Raw genomic sequence first — 19,713 nt, forward strand, 5'->3', positions numbered from 1 at the left:
AAAAAACACCAGCACTACCATCAGTGTGCGTACTGTGTGCGCTGCTGAGTCCAGAGCACACAACTGCCTCGCTCTCCCCAGTTCTGCTTTAATAATGAGTTCTCTCACAAAGCTCACGTCCCAACTGCCCTCCAGGTGGCTCTGGCTCTCCGACTCACTCACTGTCCCCCCGGAACAGGCTGGGGGGCCAGGGAGCCAGCAGTGGGGGTGAGATGGGCACGCAGCTCCCCCTCTGATCCTCCCCTCCCAGTGGAGGACGACACTCGACGTGGACAGCAGTGACGGATTTCCGCCCCATGGTGCTGAGTGCCGTGGAGCAGGGGAGGACACCACCAGGCAAGAGCACCGGACCTGAGGGAAGGAAAGGCCCCTCAGGTGGGACGCCAGCCCCAGCCCCACAGCCACGAAGAAGGCAGACACACAGGCTAACCGCATGCGGACCAGGACCACGCAGCACAGTCTAAGCAGAGACCTCCAGGGTCTCCAAGTGAGGAGGAGGGCACAGTGCCCCCAGCAGCTGAGGGAAGGAGCCGTGGAGGACAGGCTGATCCACAGAGACCGGGGGCAGACGCAGTGGGAAGGAGGGACAGACGGGGGCAGAGAGAACGGCCAGCCTTCCAAGTGAGCAGCAGGGCGACAGGCGACGGTGCTAGAGGATAGGACAGCCCAGAGAGCAAGGGCTCTGGGGTCGCCCTGGGGAGAGCAGGTCTACAACGCTCCAGGGACAGCCCAAGCAGCCATGGGAGAGCGTGGGCCACTCGGGAGTGCGGCGGTAGGCAGGCTGTGCCAAAAGCCAGCAGAAGCCCCCACAGGCAGTTCTCAGCCACAGCACAGGGGCTAAGCAGGGCGGAGACGCGCACGGAGGCCGCAAGCTCGGCTCTGGAGAGCGGGGGTGGGGGGGAGGTATCTAAAGTCACACCTGTCTGTACAAGGACACGCTTCCGAACAAAAGGCTAAAGCACAAGTGAGACCCAGGACCCCGAGAGAAGCCCCTGGAGGGGAAGAGGCTCACACACGGCAGGTCTGCGGGGCCCCCAGGAGGGAGGGGGAGACGAGGTCTGCCAAGAAGAGGGTGCACCTCACGATGGCAGGAACGTGAGACACGGCCACCACAGAGTGGCCAAAGTGAAGCTCAGAACCCCCTCGACGAAGCCAGACCATCACATCAACATGCAGCGAGGACACCTGTCGTCAGGAGCTAATGTGAGCTCAGGGAGAGACGACCTCAACACTTCCCATTTGACTTGACCGATTCAGGGGAAAAGAGGCCCAGAGACACGAAGGGGGACAGTCACTTCCTACTGCTCCATCGGGAGCAGAAGCCACACGACAGCCTAGGTGTGCGGTCACCAGCATCCCACATCCACAGGCAGGACTGACGTCGGCACCCGCCCGCTCCCAAGGCAAGCCCAGCATGCCCATGGCCCAGCCCTGAAGAGCGATGGCCCGGAGATCCTGAGAACGCGGTCTGCTCCTGGCGAAGGAATGTGAGGGGAGCCCGACAGCCGAGCACGGGGCTCCTTCCGCAGGAGAGCAGCGCCCTCCACCGACCCAGCCCTTCCTAACCTCCAGCCAGCACCTGGACGGGGAGCTGCCCGACAGCCCACCCGGCGCGGAGGGCTCTGCGGATCCTACCGTCCACGGAAACACTCAGCCACCGCAGCGCCACTGATGCCATTTCTCAGGGACCGGGAAAGCGTACCAGGGAGTAAGAATGCACACTTACGTTCTGTCCTAAAATTCTCCACACCTAACCCAAAAAAACCAATGTGAACGGCAAAACCGTGTCCTAAAGGCTCTGCACACGCACACTGTCCCGATGATGTTATGAGTGTGAGGATGTGATGCCCACAAGGGGACGGCGCCCAGGGGGCGCAGCAAGACCAGCACGTGCAGCCTCAGGGCAGCTACCCCGGGAGGAGAGGCCCAGCCGCTCAAGCGGCACGTGCGGCCTGCGCGAGCCTCGACTGAAACACCACGAGCCTCGCCCATGAATTCAGGGAGCAGGCCGGGAGCCAGGCCGGTGCTGGGTCAGCTGGGCAGGTACACGGAGCCCGGACGAGCGCAGGTTCCAGACGCCGTCCCCACAGACGGCCAGGTGAGGGCAGAGGCCCAGCGCCCCCAGCTGGGCAGGACCCGCAGGTGCGAAGCCGGCTTACCCGGGCTGCAAGATCACGTCCTCGTACAAGGCCTTCTGCCGACTCGACAGGCGGCATTTCAGCACATGCTCGTACTTCTTCGTCAGCTGCTTCTCCACGTCTCTCTTAGTCCTCCTCAAGATAAAGGGCTGTGTCACCTGAGAAGAACACCAGTGTGCGTCGTCCCCTTTCCAAGATGATGTCACCACACCCAGCCCACAGCAGGGCACAGCGCCGCAGCTGCCGCCCGCACATACCCGGTGCAGCCGGATGACCACTTTGTGGTAGTAGTCCTGGTTCTCGTCGTTCGGGGCCTTCAGGGGCAGGTGCAGGTAGGGCCTGGAGATGCCAGGGATGAGGAAGTGCACCATGGTCCAGAGCTCCAGGAAGGTGTTGTGCAGGGGCGCGTCAATCAGGAGCAGGCGCTGCTGGCTGTGGGAGAGTGAGAGGCGACAGCGCCCATGGCACCCCGGGAAGCTGGCCAGAGGTGCGCTTCCCGTGCAGACATTCAAGGACAGGAACAACAAGCTCACAGGGCCTCCAGGAAGGGACCTGCGGCCCCCACGCACTCAGCGAGGGGAAGGGAACTGGGTAGCTGAGAAGCAGCTCGGTGTGCCCATGACCACACGCACCCCTCCACCAGCCACACCCAGGACCCCGAGCAGGGCATGCAGGTCAGACCTCCTCAGGGTGAACACGGCCTCCCAGTGCCTCTCGGTCATGCCGCGGACGCGCTGCATCTCGTCGATGACCAGGCACCGCCACCGCACGCGTGTGAAGGCCGCGTAGCCCCTGAAGAACTGCTTGTAGGGCGCGATGCACACGTTGAAGCTGTTGGGCTCCGTCCACTCCTGCAGCACATAGAACAGGCTTCACCTGTGGCAGCACCCCCTCCGGGCGCACAGCCCGCCGCCGCTTACCCTGACCTGCCCCTGACCGTGCCGCCCGCCACGGCCTGCTCCCTGCCGCGTGTCAGACAGCAGAGCTTGTGTTTTCGGGACCTTGTCCTGTGGGAGTCTACAGTGCTCGTGAAGACAAACCGAGAAGGTGCTCTGAGGCATGAACTACGGTTTCTGGAAAACAGGTCACCAGAGAGCGTCATGAAGGGGAACCAGCTTTCATGGGATGCAACCCGAGTAAGGAAACTACTGAGAAGGGGACGGCAAGCAGGAGCATCCACGCTGCAACAGACTACTTTGTAAGCTTTTGAGAAACAGGGAAACAAACTACATCCCAAGGTACTCACTTCTCCAGTCAATACTACTCAACACAACAGTCTAACAATGAGGCAAATGTTTATTTTCAATGAAAAACTGTAGCCTCTGGTACACTTTCACTCAGAATCTGATGCTAGACAGAACAGGGCAGGAAGAAGAAACCCCGGCCAGCTCTGCTCCCATGGCCGGCCTGCGCGTCACCTGTAGCCCTACGGGGCTGTTCCCATGGGAGGCACCTCACGAGACCCCAGCTCAGAACCTGGAGCACACCCCAAGTTCCCGCTCACGCCTGTGGCGCTCACTGGGCCTACAGGTGGGAGGGATGGCTCTGGAAGGAAAGCGGCCATGGCCGGGCGTGGGAGGAGCAGCGTGCATGGGGCTCTCCTCGCAGGGGCAGGCTGTGCTTTCAAGGGGCTCCAAACCTAGGAACGCCTTGAAGGTCTAGTGTCTCACAAGCCAGGGGTTTACAACAAGTACACAAACACATCTCGACATTCTGAAATCTGTCTTCTATACAGACAAGATCATTCCTGTCCAATTTTACTTCATGTTTAAAATAAGATACCTGTCTCTTTGCTTTCAGTTCTCTGTGGCTGCCAACATATAAGAGGGTTTTGAGCCCAGGGCACCAGCGCTTCAGCTCGAGCTCCCATTTGAGGATGTTACAGCCTCTCACGACCACGAGGTGAGGGCCCCAGTTACCTACAAAGGAGAGAAGAGACAGGACTTTCCTCTTGAACCAAAACCATCTGACAAGCCCGGACAACTGGCGCTGTGCTGAGCAGAGACGTGGGGCAGGTACACGGGGGAAGGCCCCAGGCATGACGCGGAGGCGTCCTCCTCCATACCATGCAACCCCCAGACCTGCGGCCGAGGGGCGGGGGGGCCTGACACACAGCAGGTGCTCAACAAAGAGCTGCTGAGGGGGGGGCTGAAGAAAGTATTTATTCAAAAATACAGTGAATCCCACAGTGAGCACAGGGAAGAACGCGCATCTATGAGAACAGTGCCCAGAAAGCGAAGGAAGCATGCTGACTGGGCGTTCAGACCCTGCCTGGAGCCCTCCTTGGCAACCGCCAAGTGAGGCACGTTGGCTCAGCCTCCAGTCAGAACACACCCAAACCACCCCAAAATGAACAATTTCAACTTCAGTATTCCAAAAAATAATGCTTCGAATTATTAGAATATACACAAGACAAATCCCCACTTCAGTGCTCTAAGTGAGACGTACACCACGTTGAGAGGCAAAGACGGCAGACTTGGAAAGGCTACATGCAGGACACGCGGCCGTGGCCAGTACCGCTCGCGCGCAGAGCACGGCCTCCCGGGCTGACAGAAGAACCGCCCAAGAGGGAAGTGAACAAAGACGTGGACAGAGGGAAGAGGGCAGAAACTCTTTAGCAGGCACACACCACGAGAAGAGAGATGCAAATCAACCCCAGATGCCCTTTCCTCCACCAAGGAGAACCACGATTTTTTTAAAAACCAGCATTTAGAACGTTGTTCCACGTTTGGTTTTCTGCAAGGCCCCTTATTCCTGACACTGTCGGGGCCCAGTTTGGGCCTCCTGAGGGAGGGCCTCTGCTCTGTTCACAGCCTCACCCTCATGCCCAGACCGGTGCCTGGAGCAGCACGGGCACCAGACAGGTACCTAGACTTTGAGGGACTCATTCATTCATCTGTTCAACTGATGAACTAAGAGCCCCTGTTTTTGGAAATGTAGGCTACCTCCAATTTCTTACTATTCTGCATACAGTAATGGACAATTTTTCCACCTGAACAATAAGACAGTAAGGCAAGGTGGTAGTTTGAAGTAACTCTATCTATTAAAACAGATTTTAAAGTGCTACTCTGAAAATTTCATGACACTAGGTCAGAAAACAGGAACAAATTAATGCGAGAAAATAAGGAGCCCTGGTGTCAATCCATTTGTATTTAAAAACTGAGGAGGGCGCCTGGGTGGCTCAGTCGGTTAAGCGACTGCCTTCGGCTCAGGTCATGATCCTGGAGTCCCAGGATCGAGTCCCACATCGGGCTCCCTGCTCGGCAGGGAGTCTGCTTCTCCCTTGGACCCTCTTCCCTCTCTTGCTCTCTCTCATTCTCTCTCTCAAATAAATAAAATCTTTAAAAAAAAAAAAAAAACTGAGGAGGTGCCTGAATGGTTCAGGGTCCTGGGATCGAGGCCTGCATCGGGCTCCCTGCTCCGCGGAGAGTCTGCTTCTCCCTCTGCCTGCCACTCATGCTCTCTCTCACTCAAATAAATAAAATCTTTAAAAATAAATAAAGAAAAAGTAAAAGAAAATAAAAAACTGACTGAGATTGATGAAGATTTTCACACAGAGGGCAAAAGGAGGCACTGCTAGCTCGTGATGGTGAGGGAAAGGCGCAGCAAGCCCGGGGAGAGGGAGGAAGAAGCTTCCCCGAGTCGGGGCGGGTGGTCATCACCCTCTGCACACCCCATCTCAGAGGTCTGCTGAATGTCAGCGGTTTCCATGAGACCTGTGGCAGGATGCCACCTCCCTAATTTAAAGAGTCCCCTCCCGGCTTGTGAAACTCCACAAGGGGAAGAGATGTGTTGGCTCTTCTGGTCGGCTGTCCAGGAGCCCACTCAATCTGCATCTGGAACACTCCCTCTGCAAGAGAAACACCGCAGCTGACCCATGAACAACATGAGTATGAACCACACGGGTCAACATAAGCCCACACAGATTTTTTCCCGATATGTACAGTACTGTATGTCCTCTTCCTTGTCATATTCCTAACGACATTTTCTTTTCCCTGACTTTATTGTAAGAACACACTACATAAGACGTAGAACCTACAAAACACATATTAGTCACCTGTTTGAGTTATCGGGACAGCTTCTGGTCAACAGTTAACTATCAGTAGTTAAGTTATGGGCAAGGCAAAAGTTATACGTGGATTGTTATTTGTGTGGGAATTCAGTGTCCGTGACCACCACGTTGTTCAAGGGTCACCTGTATATAAGACCCTGTCCTGTGTTAGAGACACAGGCACATGCCCTTCTACAGGCCTCAAAGGCACAGAGCAGGGGACAAGGCAGGCACCTGGCCCACAGACTGAGAGGAGGGCGTGAGCGGGGGCAGATCCCTGAACATGCCAATACAGAGGCCACGGGGCCTGGACCAATGTCATGTGAGTTCAAAGAGTCCAGGGGTGGACAGCCCGTTGCAGGGGAGGCAGGCACTCTGTGTCTGCTGCGGTCCAGCTGCCGAGCCCGAGCAAGGTCCAGACAGCACCCCCTAAGGAACCCCAGCAGTGGGGCAAAAGTGCTGTAGGTGGTGGAGCCCGGCCAGGAGGCAAGGGATGCACACCACTGCTGCAAGGGGAAGGCTGACACGTGGCCAGAGCTGCTCGGCACACAGGTGTTAGCTGGCAGGGGACCCTGGAGTCACATAGCCCGGTGGGCCTCACAGTGTGTTAGATTCTGAGTAACGGTGAGTTGCTCGATCTAGTGTTAACTGCCAACAAGTTTTTCACTTGTTCATGCAATGAATATTCCTGAGCTCTGTTCTCTTGGGTCTTGCACCAGAAGCACAGGGCAAAGGAGCAAAAAGAAAGGCCACTCTCCACCCTCATGCCGGATGCACTGCCTGCAGTCTTAGCAAGTACATACTCTTCAAAAAGACAAGCTCTTACCTTCGTTGCAAGCTAGGTGGGCAAAAAAAGCAATGATCTGTACTGTTTTACCAAGCCCAGCTTCATCTGCCAATATGCCATTGAGGTTCTTCCGGTAGAGTTTGGCCAGCCAGTCCAGGCCAATCTTCTGGTAATCTCTGAGCGCACCGTACAACAGAGATGGGGCATTCAATTTCACCTGTAGCAACACATGGGCCAAATACGCACTTCTCAAAATCATCATCCGAAATTTTTCTGCAACGTGAAGTCAAATCAGTGAAATGGCGAGCCTACTAGAGCACCACAGAAAAGATCCAGAGGTGAAAGAAGCAGCAAAGCCAGTATTCACTTTTCCTGACAACTTCCGCAGCTGGGACAGAGCTATGGGGAAGTACCAAGCCTTTTCTCGGCCTCAGAAAGACACCGCCCCCCACGTGGCAGCTTGGTGCCTCACCGTGGGGCTGACCCGGGCACTGCCCTTGGGCAGGACAGCTTCGGCCACAGCGGTCACCTCCGCGACGTCCTTTGTATGAGGGTTCCCAATAGTCATTCTCTCTGCAGCTTTGAACTGGTCCATGATGAACAGCGAGTCTATGAGAACCACGTCCTTCCGGCTCTCTCGATCACCCGGGGCGTCTTCCACATCTGTGAACAAGAGAAAAACAGATTTGCAGTGGCTGCAACAGTTTTATGAGCCTACTTATCATTGGTGAAAAGAAATAAAAGGGGAAAAGTTGACAGAGTCCAGATATTTCAAATGGAGTATTTTTGTTTTTAATCCACTTTATATACTGAAGAATACTCCCCAGATCAATGGGTATAAACTCCCATGAAACTATCACACATAGGAGCACTCTGGAAAGCCGTCAGGTGAAGATGGAGAATCTGTAGCAAACCAGGAGCTGGTATCACCCATAGACGTATGGGCATCTAAGGACTTAGTGACCACCCCTCCACCACAAGGAAAGGGGAAAGTCACAAGCGTCACCAAGGACCAGCAAGCAAGGAGGCCACCAGCCCATCCTCTGGCCCTGCCAGCCCCTAGCTTCTCTGCTCACAGGAATCTGTGTCTAATGATCAGAACAAGTGGAATGAAAACAAGGAAAAACAGACTTTTTTTTGGTATGTATTTGTTTAGACCATCTAATCAAAGTAAAATAAACTCCTCAAAACTAGCACATTAAATACAGCCTACCCTGAATATACATAATAAAAATCTAAGTCTAAAAAACAATGACTTTTATAAATGTGGAGAATATTTCTACATCCTTTACAAGTCCTCTTATAATTGTGCCAAATTAATAAATGAAAATAAAAAGCATAAAATTTAACCAAACCCTAGCAATACAAAATTACACGTTAAACATACTTGCATGTTTTCATTTCATTTTATTTACTTGTTTTTTTAAGTAGGGTCCACGCTAAGCATGGAGCCCAAGGTGGGCTCCATCTCACGACCCTGAGACCAAGACCTGAGCTGAGATCAAGAGTCATCAGACACTCAACCCACTGAGCCGCCCAGGCGCCCCCACATAATCGCTCACGTATTTTTCTTCCTTCAGACCAAAAGCAAACGAAGGTGACTTAAACCCTGTTGTAAGCACCCTTCCTCTGCATATTTTGGCTCTTGCTTTATGGCTGAGTTCTTGAAAGATGTCAACACAGACCTTCTTCTTCACTCGCCTCCTCACTGTCGGGCTTAGGTTGCGGCCACTGGAAACTGGGCAGAAAAGCTCCTTCGTACAACTTCATCAAATCGATTAGGGGCAATTCAGCTGGAAAGGATCGCGGGAAGAAAGGGGGTTAGCTCACACCAGGAGTGGCAACCAGCTGGGAAGAAAACAAAGCTGCAGCCCTCCTGCAGTTAGTTTTTTCCAAAAGTAACTATTGCCCGTTACTGATACCTGGGTCTAAGGCACTTTTTCTTTATAAATATGAGAATCTTGAACATGACACGAAAAAACTCAATTTTTACTCATAAAAGAATTTTTAAGATTTCTAAAATAATCTCATAAATGAAAAGTAAAAGCTATAACCTCATAAATATAACGATAAAAACACCAACAATGGGAAATAATTGGTAATATGAAAAAGAGGAAACATCAAATAAAAGTGAAACAAAAATAAAGCAGAAAAATGCCATAAAAAGCAGACAAAAAGATTGTGATCCCTTCTGCAGAAAGAGCTTGCCCTAGCAAACCCCCAGCCGGGCTCCCCCGTTTCCGCCTACGGAAAGTGGCAGAGATGCTGGCACGGACTCCGACCTGCCGGAGGCCCACACTGTCCTTGGAAAGTGGCAGCAGCAAGAACACAAACGGGGTCCCAAGGAGGCCCCGAGGAGCGCCGGAGCCGTGGAGGGAGCAGCCGCCGCAGGAGGAGGTGCTCCCTTCCAGAGCACAAACGTGCGGGGCGCCCCGCAGCAGGATGTCTAAACCTGTCCCTCCCTGCAAGGAGGGCCGCAAGAGGGCCCCGGTTCGACAGGCAGAGCGGCTCTCCGGAGGCCAAGAGGCCACGCCCATGGGGGGGTGAGCTCCACGGGAGCTGCACTTCCAAACTCAGCAAACACGCCACTTACTACAACTTTGAAACAGACAAGGCACCTAGAAATTAATCTCACAAAAAAATACGCAATTATAAAATGTCCCTGGAGGCTCCTGAAGGCGACCTGCGTGAACGGACGGACAGGTACGCTGTGCTCCGGGACCAGAAAAGCTCAGCTTCGTCAAGATGCAAGTGTTGGCTATAACCCTCTGACTCCAGGCCCCCAGTCCCCACGGATGCCTATCCGAAACTGGACGAGCAGATCCTGAGGCGGACCGGGAAGAGACCCAAGGCGGCCAAGGCCGTCCTGAGAAGACTAAGGTGGAAGGACCCCCAGCCAGCTCTCAGGAACGACCACGGAGCCCGAGGACACGCGGGCGGACTGGCTGCACCACAGAGCTCGGGAAAGAGCCTGCGCTCCAGAAACTTGCCTGCCGTCTGAGCTGGCCGGGACCAGCAGGGGCAAAGACCGGCCTTTCAAATGGTGCCAGGATGACTGGGATCCGTTTTAGAGAAAGAAAAAAAAAAGGAAGAAATTGCACTCTTATTCCACACGAGACAAAAGCTATTCTTGATGGATCAGATACAGCAATATGTGAGTAAAATAAAAAATCTGTGGACAAACAGGAAAACTGCCTCATGATCTTGAGCTAAAGAGGGATTTTTTAAAACAAGACTGATAAATCCAACTATGCTAAAATTAAGAACGCCCGTTCCCCAAAAGGTCCCATAAAGAGAACGGAAACACATGCACGCACCGTGAGGGGGCCACTGTGATGCACGTGACCACAAAGAAGCCACGTGTGGGACACACAACGCACGCCTGCAAGCTGACGTGGGGAAGAAAGACCATAAGGGAAGAGAGGAACCCATGACAAGATGGCACACCTCGTCAGTTCTCAGAGAAGCGCCACCTGCAGGCAGGCGGAGATGCCGTGTCCCCTCACCGGGTGGGCAGAGCGCCCCGACGTATGGGGGTTGGAGCGAGCCCTGCAGCCTGGCCAGCCTCACCCAGCGGACCGCGTGTGCGCCGACCCAGCCCTCCGCTCTGGCACACACACGCGTCGCGGGCACTGGCCACAGGAACGCTCCTGCCGCACTGAGGGCGCAACAGGGGACAAGCCGAAAGCCCAGCAGCAGCCCAAGACGGGAGTCTGTGACACGCTCACATCTGGAACGCAGCTCAGCAGGGAGGGCTAGCGAACCCGCAGCGACAACCGCCAGGCGAAGCTCGGGGCCAGGAGAGCCAAGGGAAAGAGCAGTAAGGCCAAGGCGCGATGCCGTTTAGATGCCGTGCCCCAGGGCGAGCCCAGCGGCGCTCCGGGCCGTGCTAAGTGGTAGGGCAGCCAGAGCGGAAACGATGAGCCACCAGGGCAGGTCACCAGCTAGCACGCGGCGCTCACGCACTCTGTCCCACACTGCCAGTTGGCCCTGACGCCGGCGCTCGAGGTATCTATCGGGTCTTTAGATGTCACACGTTCTTGTGTGCACACTCCACGTTTCCTAAGTGCATCTCCAGTGAGACACTCGTAGCCTACCTTCTCTGGCTAAGTTGGACAGCTCTGCCTGGTGGTCCACGGCCCCCTCGTTAGCTTCTTCCTCCTCTATGGTCTCCTCCTCGTCTTCCACTGAAACGGTCACGAGCAGACGTCAGGGACACCGACCTCACCGCGCCTTCCCAACTGCTCATGAAACACTACCAGGCTCCAACACCGTCTCGCATGGCTACGAGGGGACTCAACGAGGTCTTTCTGTTTCTCCGGTAAAGTTTGGAAGTGCGGGTGAGCTAACTGAGCAGGGTGTAAAACACAGCCTGGTTCCTCCTTACACGACAGACCTACTCCAGCAAAACACGGAGTGATGTCAAACTTCTCATCCACCTGCTGACCCCACAGCAGAAAAACCCAGGAGCAGGCTGTCCGGGGTCACGGGGACTTTGTCATCGCCCACGTCGGGGGCCCCAGCCACCTGCCCAGCATGCCGTTCCCTCAGCTTGGCTCCCATCCTGGGCAACCACCACCTCAAGCTAGGTTGACCCCACCCCCCGTACCTCACTTCCAGCAGAGACGTGGCTCTGGGTGAGAAGAACCCACCAGAACCTACAGCAGAGCCAGCCCAGCTATGGCCCGCCCCCATCTGAGCACAAGCCCTTGCCCCCGGGGGGCCCTGCCACCAGACTACGCCTTTTCTCCTGCCTGCCCCCAGCCTTCCCTGCTGACTCCGCCACGCAAACAAAATGTCCACAAGCGGCCCTGTGCTGTCCCTCCTTCACAGTCTGGCTCATTTCTGCAGACCCCCTGCCAACCCCCAGGGCGCCTGGCCCCCGACGACACAAGTCACTGGGCCATCAGGCACCCTGACAGCATGGAGCAAGCCCTGGGCCTGCAGATGGCAGGAGAGGACCAGGACACAGACCTTCGTCATCAGTCAGAGACGTGCTAGCTTTCCTCTTCCTTCCAGACAACCCCGACTCCTGAAACAGAGAATAAAACTCGCAAACAGAACGGGAAACCAAAGCAGAAACGTCTACTTCACATGCTCCCAGGAAGGCAGTGGCGAGCCCGGGACAAACACGCCGGCCTCTGGGCAGCGGGCAGGCGGGACTAAATCCCGTCACCGTGTCTTCCCTTGTCCCCGGATCAACGCCCCATGGGAGCCTAACACTAAGAACCAAGCTTCTTCCCCAGAGTAAACCGACTCTGTAACGGAGGAGAATACTACGGACGATATACATGTTTCCCCAGGGGAAAAAAAGGACTCTGTTTTATCAGACACTGTGTCTTCTTCACGGTTTCCCTCTCTCACCTAGTACAGCAGCAGTCCTCAACTTACCAGGAAAGCTTCTGGCAACGCATCAAGCCCTTTAGGCCTCGACTCTTTTCCTAGAGACAAGAAACATGATTCAGTTTCACTGGAGCTCCTGTGTAGGCCGTGCCCCACTGGCACCTCCTCACGGGAGGAAGACAGCAAGCGTGAGCTCCGCCTCCTTCCTTCTGGGAGCCGGGGCAGCAACACACCAGCCCCCGGCCCTGTGCCGACATAGTTCTCTGGCAGCTCTCCACACGTCTGATCTGGAGAGGGACCGGGGAGCTAAATGGCAACGTGCGTCTTCTATGCTCTCTACAATCTTACGGTTGTACGAGTCTGGGCAGAGCCCACCGCTCCGCCTCCATTTCCTCACCAACAGACCGAGACACACCATGCCCCCCGCCCCGTGACAGCCGCTTCCGCCGGTGCCCGGCACGCATCACAGTGTCCAATGATGGGGAGGTGCTGCAGAGGCTGTGCACCGACCACAGAAGACCCCACAAGGGGCAGACACCTGTGGGAGTTCATTTCAGCGTCCGGCACTGGCCACAGGGGACAGGAGCCTCAATCCCAAGACGGCCCCAGAGCCCAACAGAGAGCCTGGGGGTGCTGACTCGTGCCAGCAAACCTCAAGAGAGCTGAGGTTCACGGCTTGAGCAGCTGCACGGGGGAGTGTGACGTCGGGCAGAGCGCAAGCCCAGTCCGGCGAGCAAGCGCCCCAGCACCACCTCCATGGCTAGCTGCGGGCGAGCAGGGAGGCCAAAGAGCCATCGGAAACGTGAAGGCTTTTAAAACATATCCTACCTCTCCTGGGAACCTTCTGTAAAGTTAAGGCCTTTTTCCTTTTTTCTTCCAGTTCTACTTGTAGTTTTATCTCCACAACCTGAGTACGAAAAGTAGAATAAAAACATCAATGAGGAAGGAAGTTACAGACAACGTCACCTCAAGTCACTTCAGATGAAACTCTCAGTTTGGCACGTAGTCAGGTGTTGTGCAGCTACGTGCCACCCGAGTCCCACGGGGGCTGGGGAGGGGGCGGTAGGGGCTGAGCGTGTTCTGTACCAGGACGCGTGCAGCAGAACAGCCACGCTGGAAACCAGCTGCCTTCCGTGACTAGCGCTCACACTGAAGGAAACACTAGAAGGCCCCTCGCCAACCGCACGGAGCTCGCAGCCACGGCGCGCAAACACGAGCACAGAAGACCCTCGGGCACATGCACCTCTCCCAGTGCCGCCACGGGCGTGACCTGCCTGAGCTATCGCGTCACTCAGTCAGGCATGTGCAGAAGGCACAGTCTAGGTTTTCAGGACCCCATGTAAATTCCAGGATTTACCTGTTCAATATTTGACCAAAAACACTCTATTTCTCTGGCGGTTGAGGCAGCGATTCGTCTCAGTCGGTTCTGCTCCTCCTTCTTTCCCCTCTCCTCACGAAGCTTCTTTTCCTCGTGGTGACGCACCACAGTCCTGATGAGCTAGTAAATCAAAGGTCACGGCCTTGACACCGTGCTGCGGCAGGCGGGCGCAAATGCACAGATTCGCAGGGGATGCGCCTTCGTCTGCTTGGCGGGTGCAGGAGACACGCCCACACCAGCAAAGACCACGGCCAACACCAACACCCAGCATGACTTTCCACAAAGGGTTGTTTTACTAAATACACTTATTTTTCTCCAAAGAGTATACAATACTGTGTTACAATCGTCTCTCCTCATTTGACATACGATTAACACCTTTTCATCAAACAGAGTAACTCCTTCGACAGGCATCCCTTGCACTGCATGAGCGCAGCAGGATGCATTGACCTACTAGGCATGCAAACTATCGGGTGGGACAACTCATCGTTTCCAAAGCTTTTCCTTTAAATCCCAAGCTGCTTTCCAGGACCTGTGCTCTTACATCCTACCAGCAGTTCTCAAAAAGGTGCTGAGAAGGAACTCGGAAACAGACACGCTGTGAGCCAGAGCATGCCTGGCTGTGGGCCCCCACACCGAGCGGAGAAGCTCGCTGGGGGGCCTGTTGGACACTGTGGCTGGCCCCCCTCCCACAGACTCCTCGGGGCCTCATCCTGGTCCAACCACACCCCCGGCACAAAGCCTCCTGCTCGGGGTCTGCAGTCTCTCCCAGGAGAGGGCAGCACCCGCTGCCAAGCCCTGTCCACCTGGTGCCCACATGCTCAGGACCACCCTCCTTTATGAAAAAAGCATGCCTAAGGAGCAATCGGGTTTTTCTGGATTCCATGCATCTGATTTAAGACCCCCGCCTACAGAGGGAAAGCAGAGTTCAGAGAGGGAGGTGGACAGCAGGGCACACGGGACCGCTCCCCAGGCCTGAGAGCACGGGAAATGAAAAGAGACCAGCTCCGCCCCAAGGAACAGACGGGGTGGTGCAGTGACATGAGAGAAGCAGGGCCTAGAGCCATCTACACGTACGTGAGGACAGCTGCTTCGTACTCTGAGACCTAAGGTTTCTGGAACTCTGTCCCTTTCCATATTCCTAGTAGCGGCAGTGCCATCTGCTAGAGGCTCCCCAGGACTGGGCGTCTGCTTTGGGACCAGTGAGAAGGAAACCAATCCTCAGACAGAGCTGGGGGGACACTGGACAGAAGACCTGTCCTGAAGGCCCAGGACAGGCCCCCAAGCTGCCCACCAGCCGACCAGCCTCTCTGCTCCCTCCAAACCCTGAGCCTCCTCAGCTCCCTCATGACACCACCACCGGCACCAGCCTGGGTCTGCGGGCTGCAGGCTTTCCAACCGCCAGGAGAGACTGGCAAGAAGAACCGAAATGCATGACGCGTCTGCCCCCAGCGTCCACACCGGGGCTCTGCAGACAGCCCCTCACAAGCAAACCACACCACACAGTTACTTCCTAAACGGTGCCAGAGCACTCTTCGTGTTTCGGAGCCAGACCCCTCCGAGTTGGTCTGGACACTCCCACGCCCGGCAGTGCGAACGAGCGCCTGCCCAGAAGTGCCACCCGGCGTGCCTCACCCACCTTCCTGGCCGCGGCCATCTTCCACCTCCTCTCCTGGGCAAAGTCTGTGGCCATCCACTGCATCTCCTCCAGCAGATAGTCCCAATGAGATTTGGGGCGCGGGGCCTCCTGCAGTTTGGGCAACCGCCTGAGGGACCACAGGCCTTCTTTCCTCAAATCTGCTATTCGCTGATGGATCTGGTTTTCCTGCAAGGAGCACAGGGGTGGGGCGCGTCCCCACGTGATTAGTAAGTGCATTCCACTAGTTCAGACCCCAAATTCGGGAAGCCTCAGTAACAAAAACAGGACTGGACACAAAGGTCGAAAGTGGCCCTAGAGAGGTGAGCAGGCATGCCCCCCTCCCCAGAAGCAGGGGAAGCAACGGCCACACCCCGTCTCCAAAACACAGATAGAACACACAGGCCACTGTCCACACCAGAGCACTTACAAGGGAAACTACACAGGCCTGGCCCTTGCTCCAAAACCACTGGGAAGGGCAGGGACAGGTCACGTAAGACTGGCCACACAATATCCCTGAATGAGCACCGGACGACAGGGAAGACTAGGGCTGCAACACCGTACCAGTCTTGCTATGTTTAACTCCCCCCATGAAATTTAAACAACTGCTTAGTCACCCCACAAACGGCAAGCGCTAACTGGGGTGCTGGGCCACGGCCACACCAGCCTCGGCTGTCCTCCCGGCGCTGCCCTGCAGCCTGCGCGCAGCGCCGCCTGAGGTCAGCACAGAAAGCACGTTCCCCCCACAGGCCCACTTCCACCAGGACGGGAGAGCCTTCCCGGCTATAACCCTGGTGTCTAACTGATCAGAAACCATGTCTGACTGTCCTCACGATCGAGTGCTCAGTTTTAAACTATTGCATCCTTTGCAGAAATTGAAATCAAGTAAGCTTCACAAACTACAACACATTTGACAACCTTCTTGGCATTCTAAGTGCGCTTACCAGTGCTATTTGTTCTGCCACCTTATCCTGAGAGCTGTCTTGGGGCGGGGCGGCATTCTGAGCTGGGCTCTGTGGTTTTGGGGGTGCTGACACGGCTGCCCCCGGGGACCGGGAGGTGACCGGAGACAGTGACTTGCTGGCTGCCGAGGAGGGTCTATTCCCTGCGGAGACCCGTGCAGGTGACGGGCCCGAGCCGCCGGCAGGAGCTGCGGACGAGGTAGAAGAGGCCGCTGGCGGGGGCCGCTGACAGGGCTGGGCAGGGTCCACAGGGGCTCTTGCTGACGCCACCGTCTGGCAGGCAGAAAACAGGCCGGCAGTGAACAGGAGACCTCAGCCCCCCTCGTGCAGCCACACGCCAAAGACCGTGTCGCCCACAGAGGTGAGCACAGGGGAGCCCCCCCCGCAGCGGAGCAAAGGAGTAACGCACACGCAGCGCACGAACACCCGCCCGACCATGCCCGCAAGTGTGACGCATCCCTTCACTCCACGAAGCTGCACAAGGAGCACGTCACAAACCCGGCTTTCATATGCCGTCTTATCCCACGGGAGCCTTTTCTGTTTTTTGCTTTTTGTAGCTGTTTCTCCTGTTTAAATTATTTTTTAGAATTTGTAACTGCATAAGCTGCTTCTTAACTGAAAAATACCGAATGTTCATCTTGTACCTTTTCTTTGAAAAGTGAACACCAGTTCCACGTGCCCCTCTCACGGCAGGCAGTCTGCCAGGTTAAAACTCTGTGTACAGCAGAGGAACGCCTGCCACCCTGACTGTGGACAAAGCTGAGCTCCTACAGGAATTCTGGGGGCGAGCAGAGAGCACAGAAGGCAAGGTGCTACCCACAACGTAAGAGGCACGTCTGTAACCTGGAATCCGGGGAAGACACCGACAGAAACACTCTCCGTACCCAGGCACTGTGCCATTTCTGCCTCCCCCTCACCTAGTCTCTTCCTACCGCGGCCGGCCTCACGCTCTTGGAGAGAAAGCTCCAGTGGCACCCGGCCAAAGCCCTCACCTCTGTGCTCTGGGGCTGCTCGCCATCCACAGCAGAGCTCAGTGAGGGCAGCGGAAACCTCGTGGCCCGCAGGCCTGACGTGTTTTCACGTCCCCTCTTTGTGGCCCTTCCCAGGAAACGTCTGTCAGCCCGACCCAATCTAGGAAGGACAGGTTTCCATGGGTTTTGTAAGGAGCTGATCCTTTCAACAACAAGGGCAAGTAAAGGAACCAAAACAAAACGCCGGGGCTGCCTGAAGTCAGCTGTGTGGCTCAATGAGACAAAGAACTGGAAACAGAGAGGCTGTTTCCATAAAAATGTAACCAAAGCGGTGGTGGGTCCCCAGGGTGCGCACAGAGCGGCCACGGAGACCTGCACAGAAGGATCCAGAATCCGTCAGGATGCAGTTCTCAGCTCCTCCAGCCACGGGCTGCATGATCCTGCCAAGTTACTTAAGCCACTCGGGTCTTTTTACGGTAAAATGGGGATAATAAAGATTCTACGTCCTATGGTTGCCGGGCAGAGAAAATAAAACGATGCCAACAGTCTCCCCACAGTGCCCGCAGCTCCACAGGTGGTGCACACAAGGCAAGTATGCGGTTACCCCATCACCACACAAGGTCAAAGCTCGCCATCAATCTCAAATAGCCATAAAGCCCTTGACCTGAAGGCCCCCCTAGGAAAGCCCCTTGTTCATGAGGGAAACAGCAAGAGAGAGGGGAAGCCTTCCCAGGTGACGCAATCGCACAGGCCAAGACGAATCTCTGAGAGCACCACCTGCCTCGGGGCTCCCGGTGGTTCACACTCACTTTCGGGGACTCACTGCTCCTTAGGAACGGCGAGCAGCTCCCTGTACACTTTTCCAGCACTCAGTAGGGGAGGAGGGGCAACAGGCTACAAACCCAGGGAAGTAAGGCCTTACGCCTTTGCAGAGCGCACAGCGCCCAGAAGGGCGAGGCGTCCGTGGGGGGCCCAGCAGCCGGCCGGGCGTGGACAAGCATCCCCAGTGGCTCACCGTAGCCATGCAGCCTAGAGCAGCCCCGCACTCCCGCAGCCCCCCTTGCGCACTGGTGGGCGGGCACCTGCCACCCGCCCCGCATCACTGGACACACCAGCCAGGACAACGGCCACGACACCCTCTGCACAGCCGCCAAACCGCAAGCAGCAAGTAGACCTGTGCTGTTCGCTGGTTCTCCACAACGTAACTGCGGCTGGTTACGGAGCCGGACAAAAGAACGCTGAGCGATGTACTGGTTCCAAGCGGACAGCAAGCCACCTGGAGGGCGGGGCGGCGTGCAACGCACACCTCGGCTTTTCTTCCGTTTCTAACAGGACAGGCGCCCACCAAGTACCTGCGGCTGGGACGAGAGCTGAGCGGCCTGCATCTGCGCCTTCCCAGGCATCGGGGCGTGCAGGGCCTGCGGCACGGGCTGCGGCGGCGGAGCGGGCAGCTGGCTGGGCGGGGGCGCGGGGACAGGGGCGTTTGGCTGCTGCGTCTTCGCCGGGACCTGGAGCTGTGCGTGAGGCTCCACCACCTGCGGCTGCTGAGGAAAGTGCAGTGCTGGCGGCAGGGGCGCGGCGGGGAGGCCGGCCGGGGGCAGCCTGCCGGGGAGCTGCGGCGGCGGGGTGTGCAGGCTGGCGGCGTTCTGCACCGGAGGCCCCGTGGACGGGTCGTACTGCTGCTGGCTTGGCTTCTGTCCGGCGAGCTGAGCGGCCTGGGGGGCAGGAGGCATTCCTCCTACAAGACAGGAACAGCCCGAGCAGCACTGAGCTTGGAGCCCGGAGCACCTTAGCGCACGGCAGACCTCACAGCCCGGCGCTCGTCACAGACCCGTTACTCAGAGCCATCACACACCCCCAACGGAAAATTCTGCTGGCAGAAACTTCCATGGCATTACCTCTGATGTTACAAATGAGCACACAGAGAAAGAAAGGCGCTTGACCCCTGCAAGCTAGCATCCGGCAGAACGGGCACGGCAACCAGCACCCCGAGTGCGGCAGCACCCGCGGGGCGCGCAGGCGAGCGGAGGAGGGGAGCCGAGGGACAACGGCATGCACCCCCCCCCCCCCCCCCCCCCCCCCGCCGACCCGGAGCTCCAAGCAGGGCCCAGCCCCGGAAGCCACTTGCACCGCGCTGCCACAACCGTGCCAGTGCTGGCCAGATGCCGGGCCGCAGGCCGCCCCCCCCTACCGGCGCTCTTTCTGAGCTGGAAGGGCCCGTGCTGCACTGGGCCTTACCTTGAGCTGTTGGCATTAGCTGCTGAAGAGGAACCCCTGCATTCGCCCCCGGGTGCTGGAAAGCTGCCCCCTGGTGGCCCACTTCAAGCCGAGGCCGCTTAGACTGCTCTGGAATAATTTTCAGAAAAGGTGCAGTTTGATGTAAAAACAAAACCACAGAAGTAGTAGAAAAAACATGTGTCAGTGTTTTTATAGTCTTTGAACAGGGAGGC

At 56.5% G+C, this 19,713-nt stretch overlaps 1 protein-coding gene across 14 annotated transcripts in view; it reads right to left on the reverse strand.

Moving 5' to 3' along the window:
* EP400 (E1A binding protein p400) overlaps window positions 1–19,713 on the reverse strand; it is a 97,763-nt gene that overhangs the window by 50,523 nt on the left and 27,527 nt on the right. For all 14 annotated transcript variants that reach the window (XM_025861629.2, XM_073890400.1, XM_025861628.2 and 11 more), the window contains 16 exons: window positions 19,502–19,609; window positions 18,616–19,001; window positions 16,275–16,565; window positions 15,334–15,519; window positions 13,677–13,817; window positions 13,148–13,226; window positions 12,368–12,417; window positions 11,951–12,008; window positions 11,074–11,163; window positions 8,662–8,769; window positions 7,449–7,639; window positions 7,016–7,193; window positions 3,921–4,057; window positions 2,820–2,989; window positions 2,396–2,570; window positions 2,160–2,296 (listed from right to left, as the gene is read on the reverse strand). In XM_025861629.2, the coding sequence (XP_025717414.1) occupies window positions 2,160–2,296; window positions 2,396–2,570; window positions 2,820–2,989; window positions 3,921–4,057; window positions 7,016–7,193; window positions 7,449–7,639; window positions 8,662–8,769; window positions 11,074–11,163; window positions 11,951–12,008; window positions 12,368–12,417; window positions 13,148–13,226; window positions 13,677–13,817; window positions 15,334–15,519; window positions 16,275–16,565; window positions 18,616–19,001; window positions 19,502–19,609 (2,485 nt within the window). The remainder of the gene's footprint in view (window positions 1–2,159; window positions 2,297–2,395; window positions 2,571–2,819; window positions 2,990–3,920; window positions 4,058–7,015; window positions 7,194–7,448; window positions 7,640–8,661; window positions 8,770–11,073; window positions 11,164–11,950; window positions 12,009–12,367; window positions 12,418–13,147; window positions 13,227–13,676; window positions 13,818–15,333; window positions 15,520–16,274; window positions 16,566–18,615; window positions 19,002–19,501; window positions 19,610–19,713) is intronic.

Source organism: Callorhinus ursinus, unplaced genomic scaffold (genome assembly GCF_003265705.2).
Source record: "Callorhinus ursinus isolate GAN/ISIS: 27379988/994484 unplaced genomic scaffold, GSC_fseal_2.0 scaffold148, whole genome shotgun sequence".
NCBI classification, from domain to species: Eukaryota; Metazoa; Chordata; class Mammalia; order Carnivora; family Otariidae; genus Callorhinus; species Callorhinus ursinus.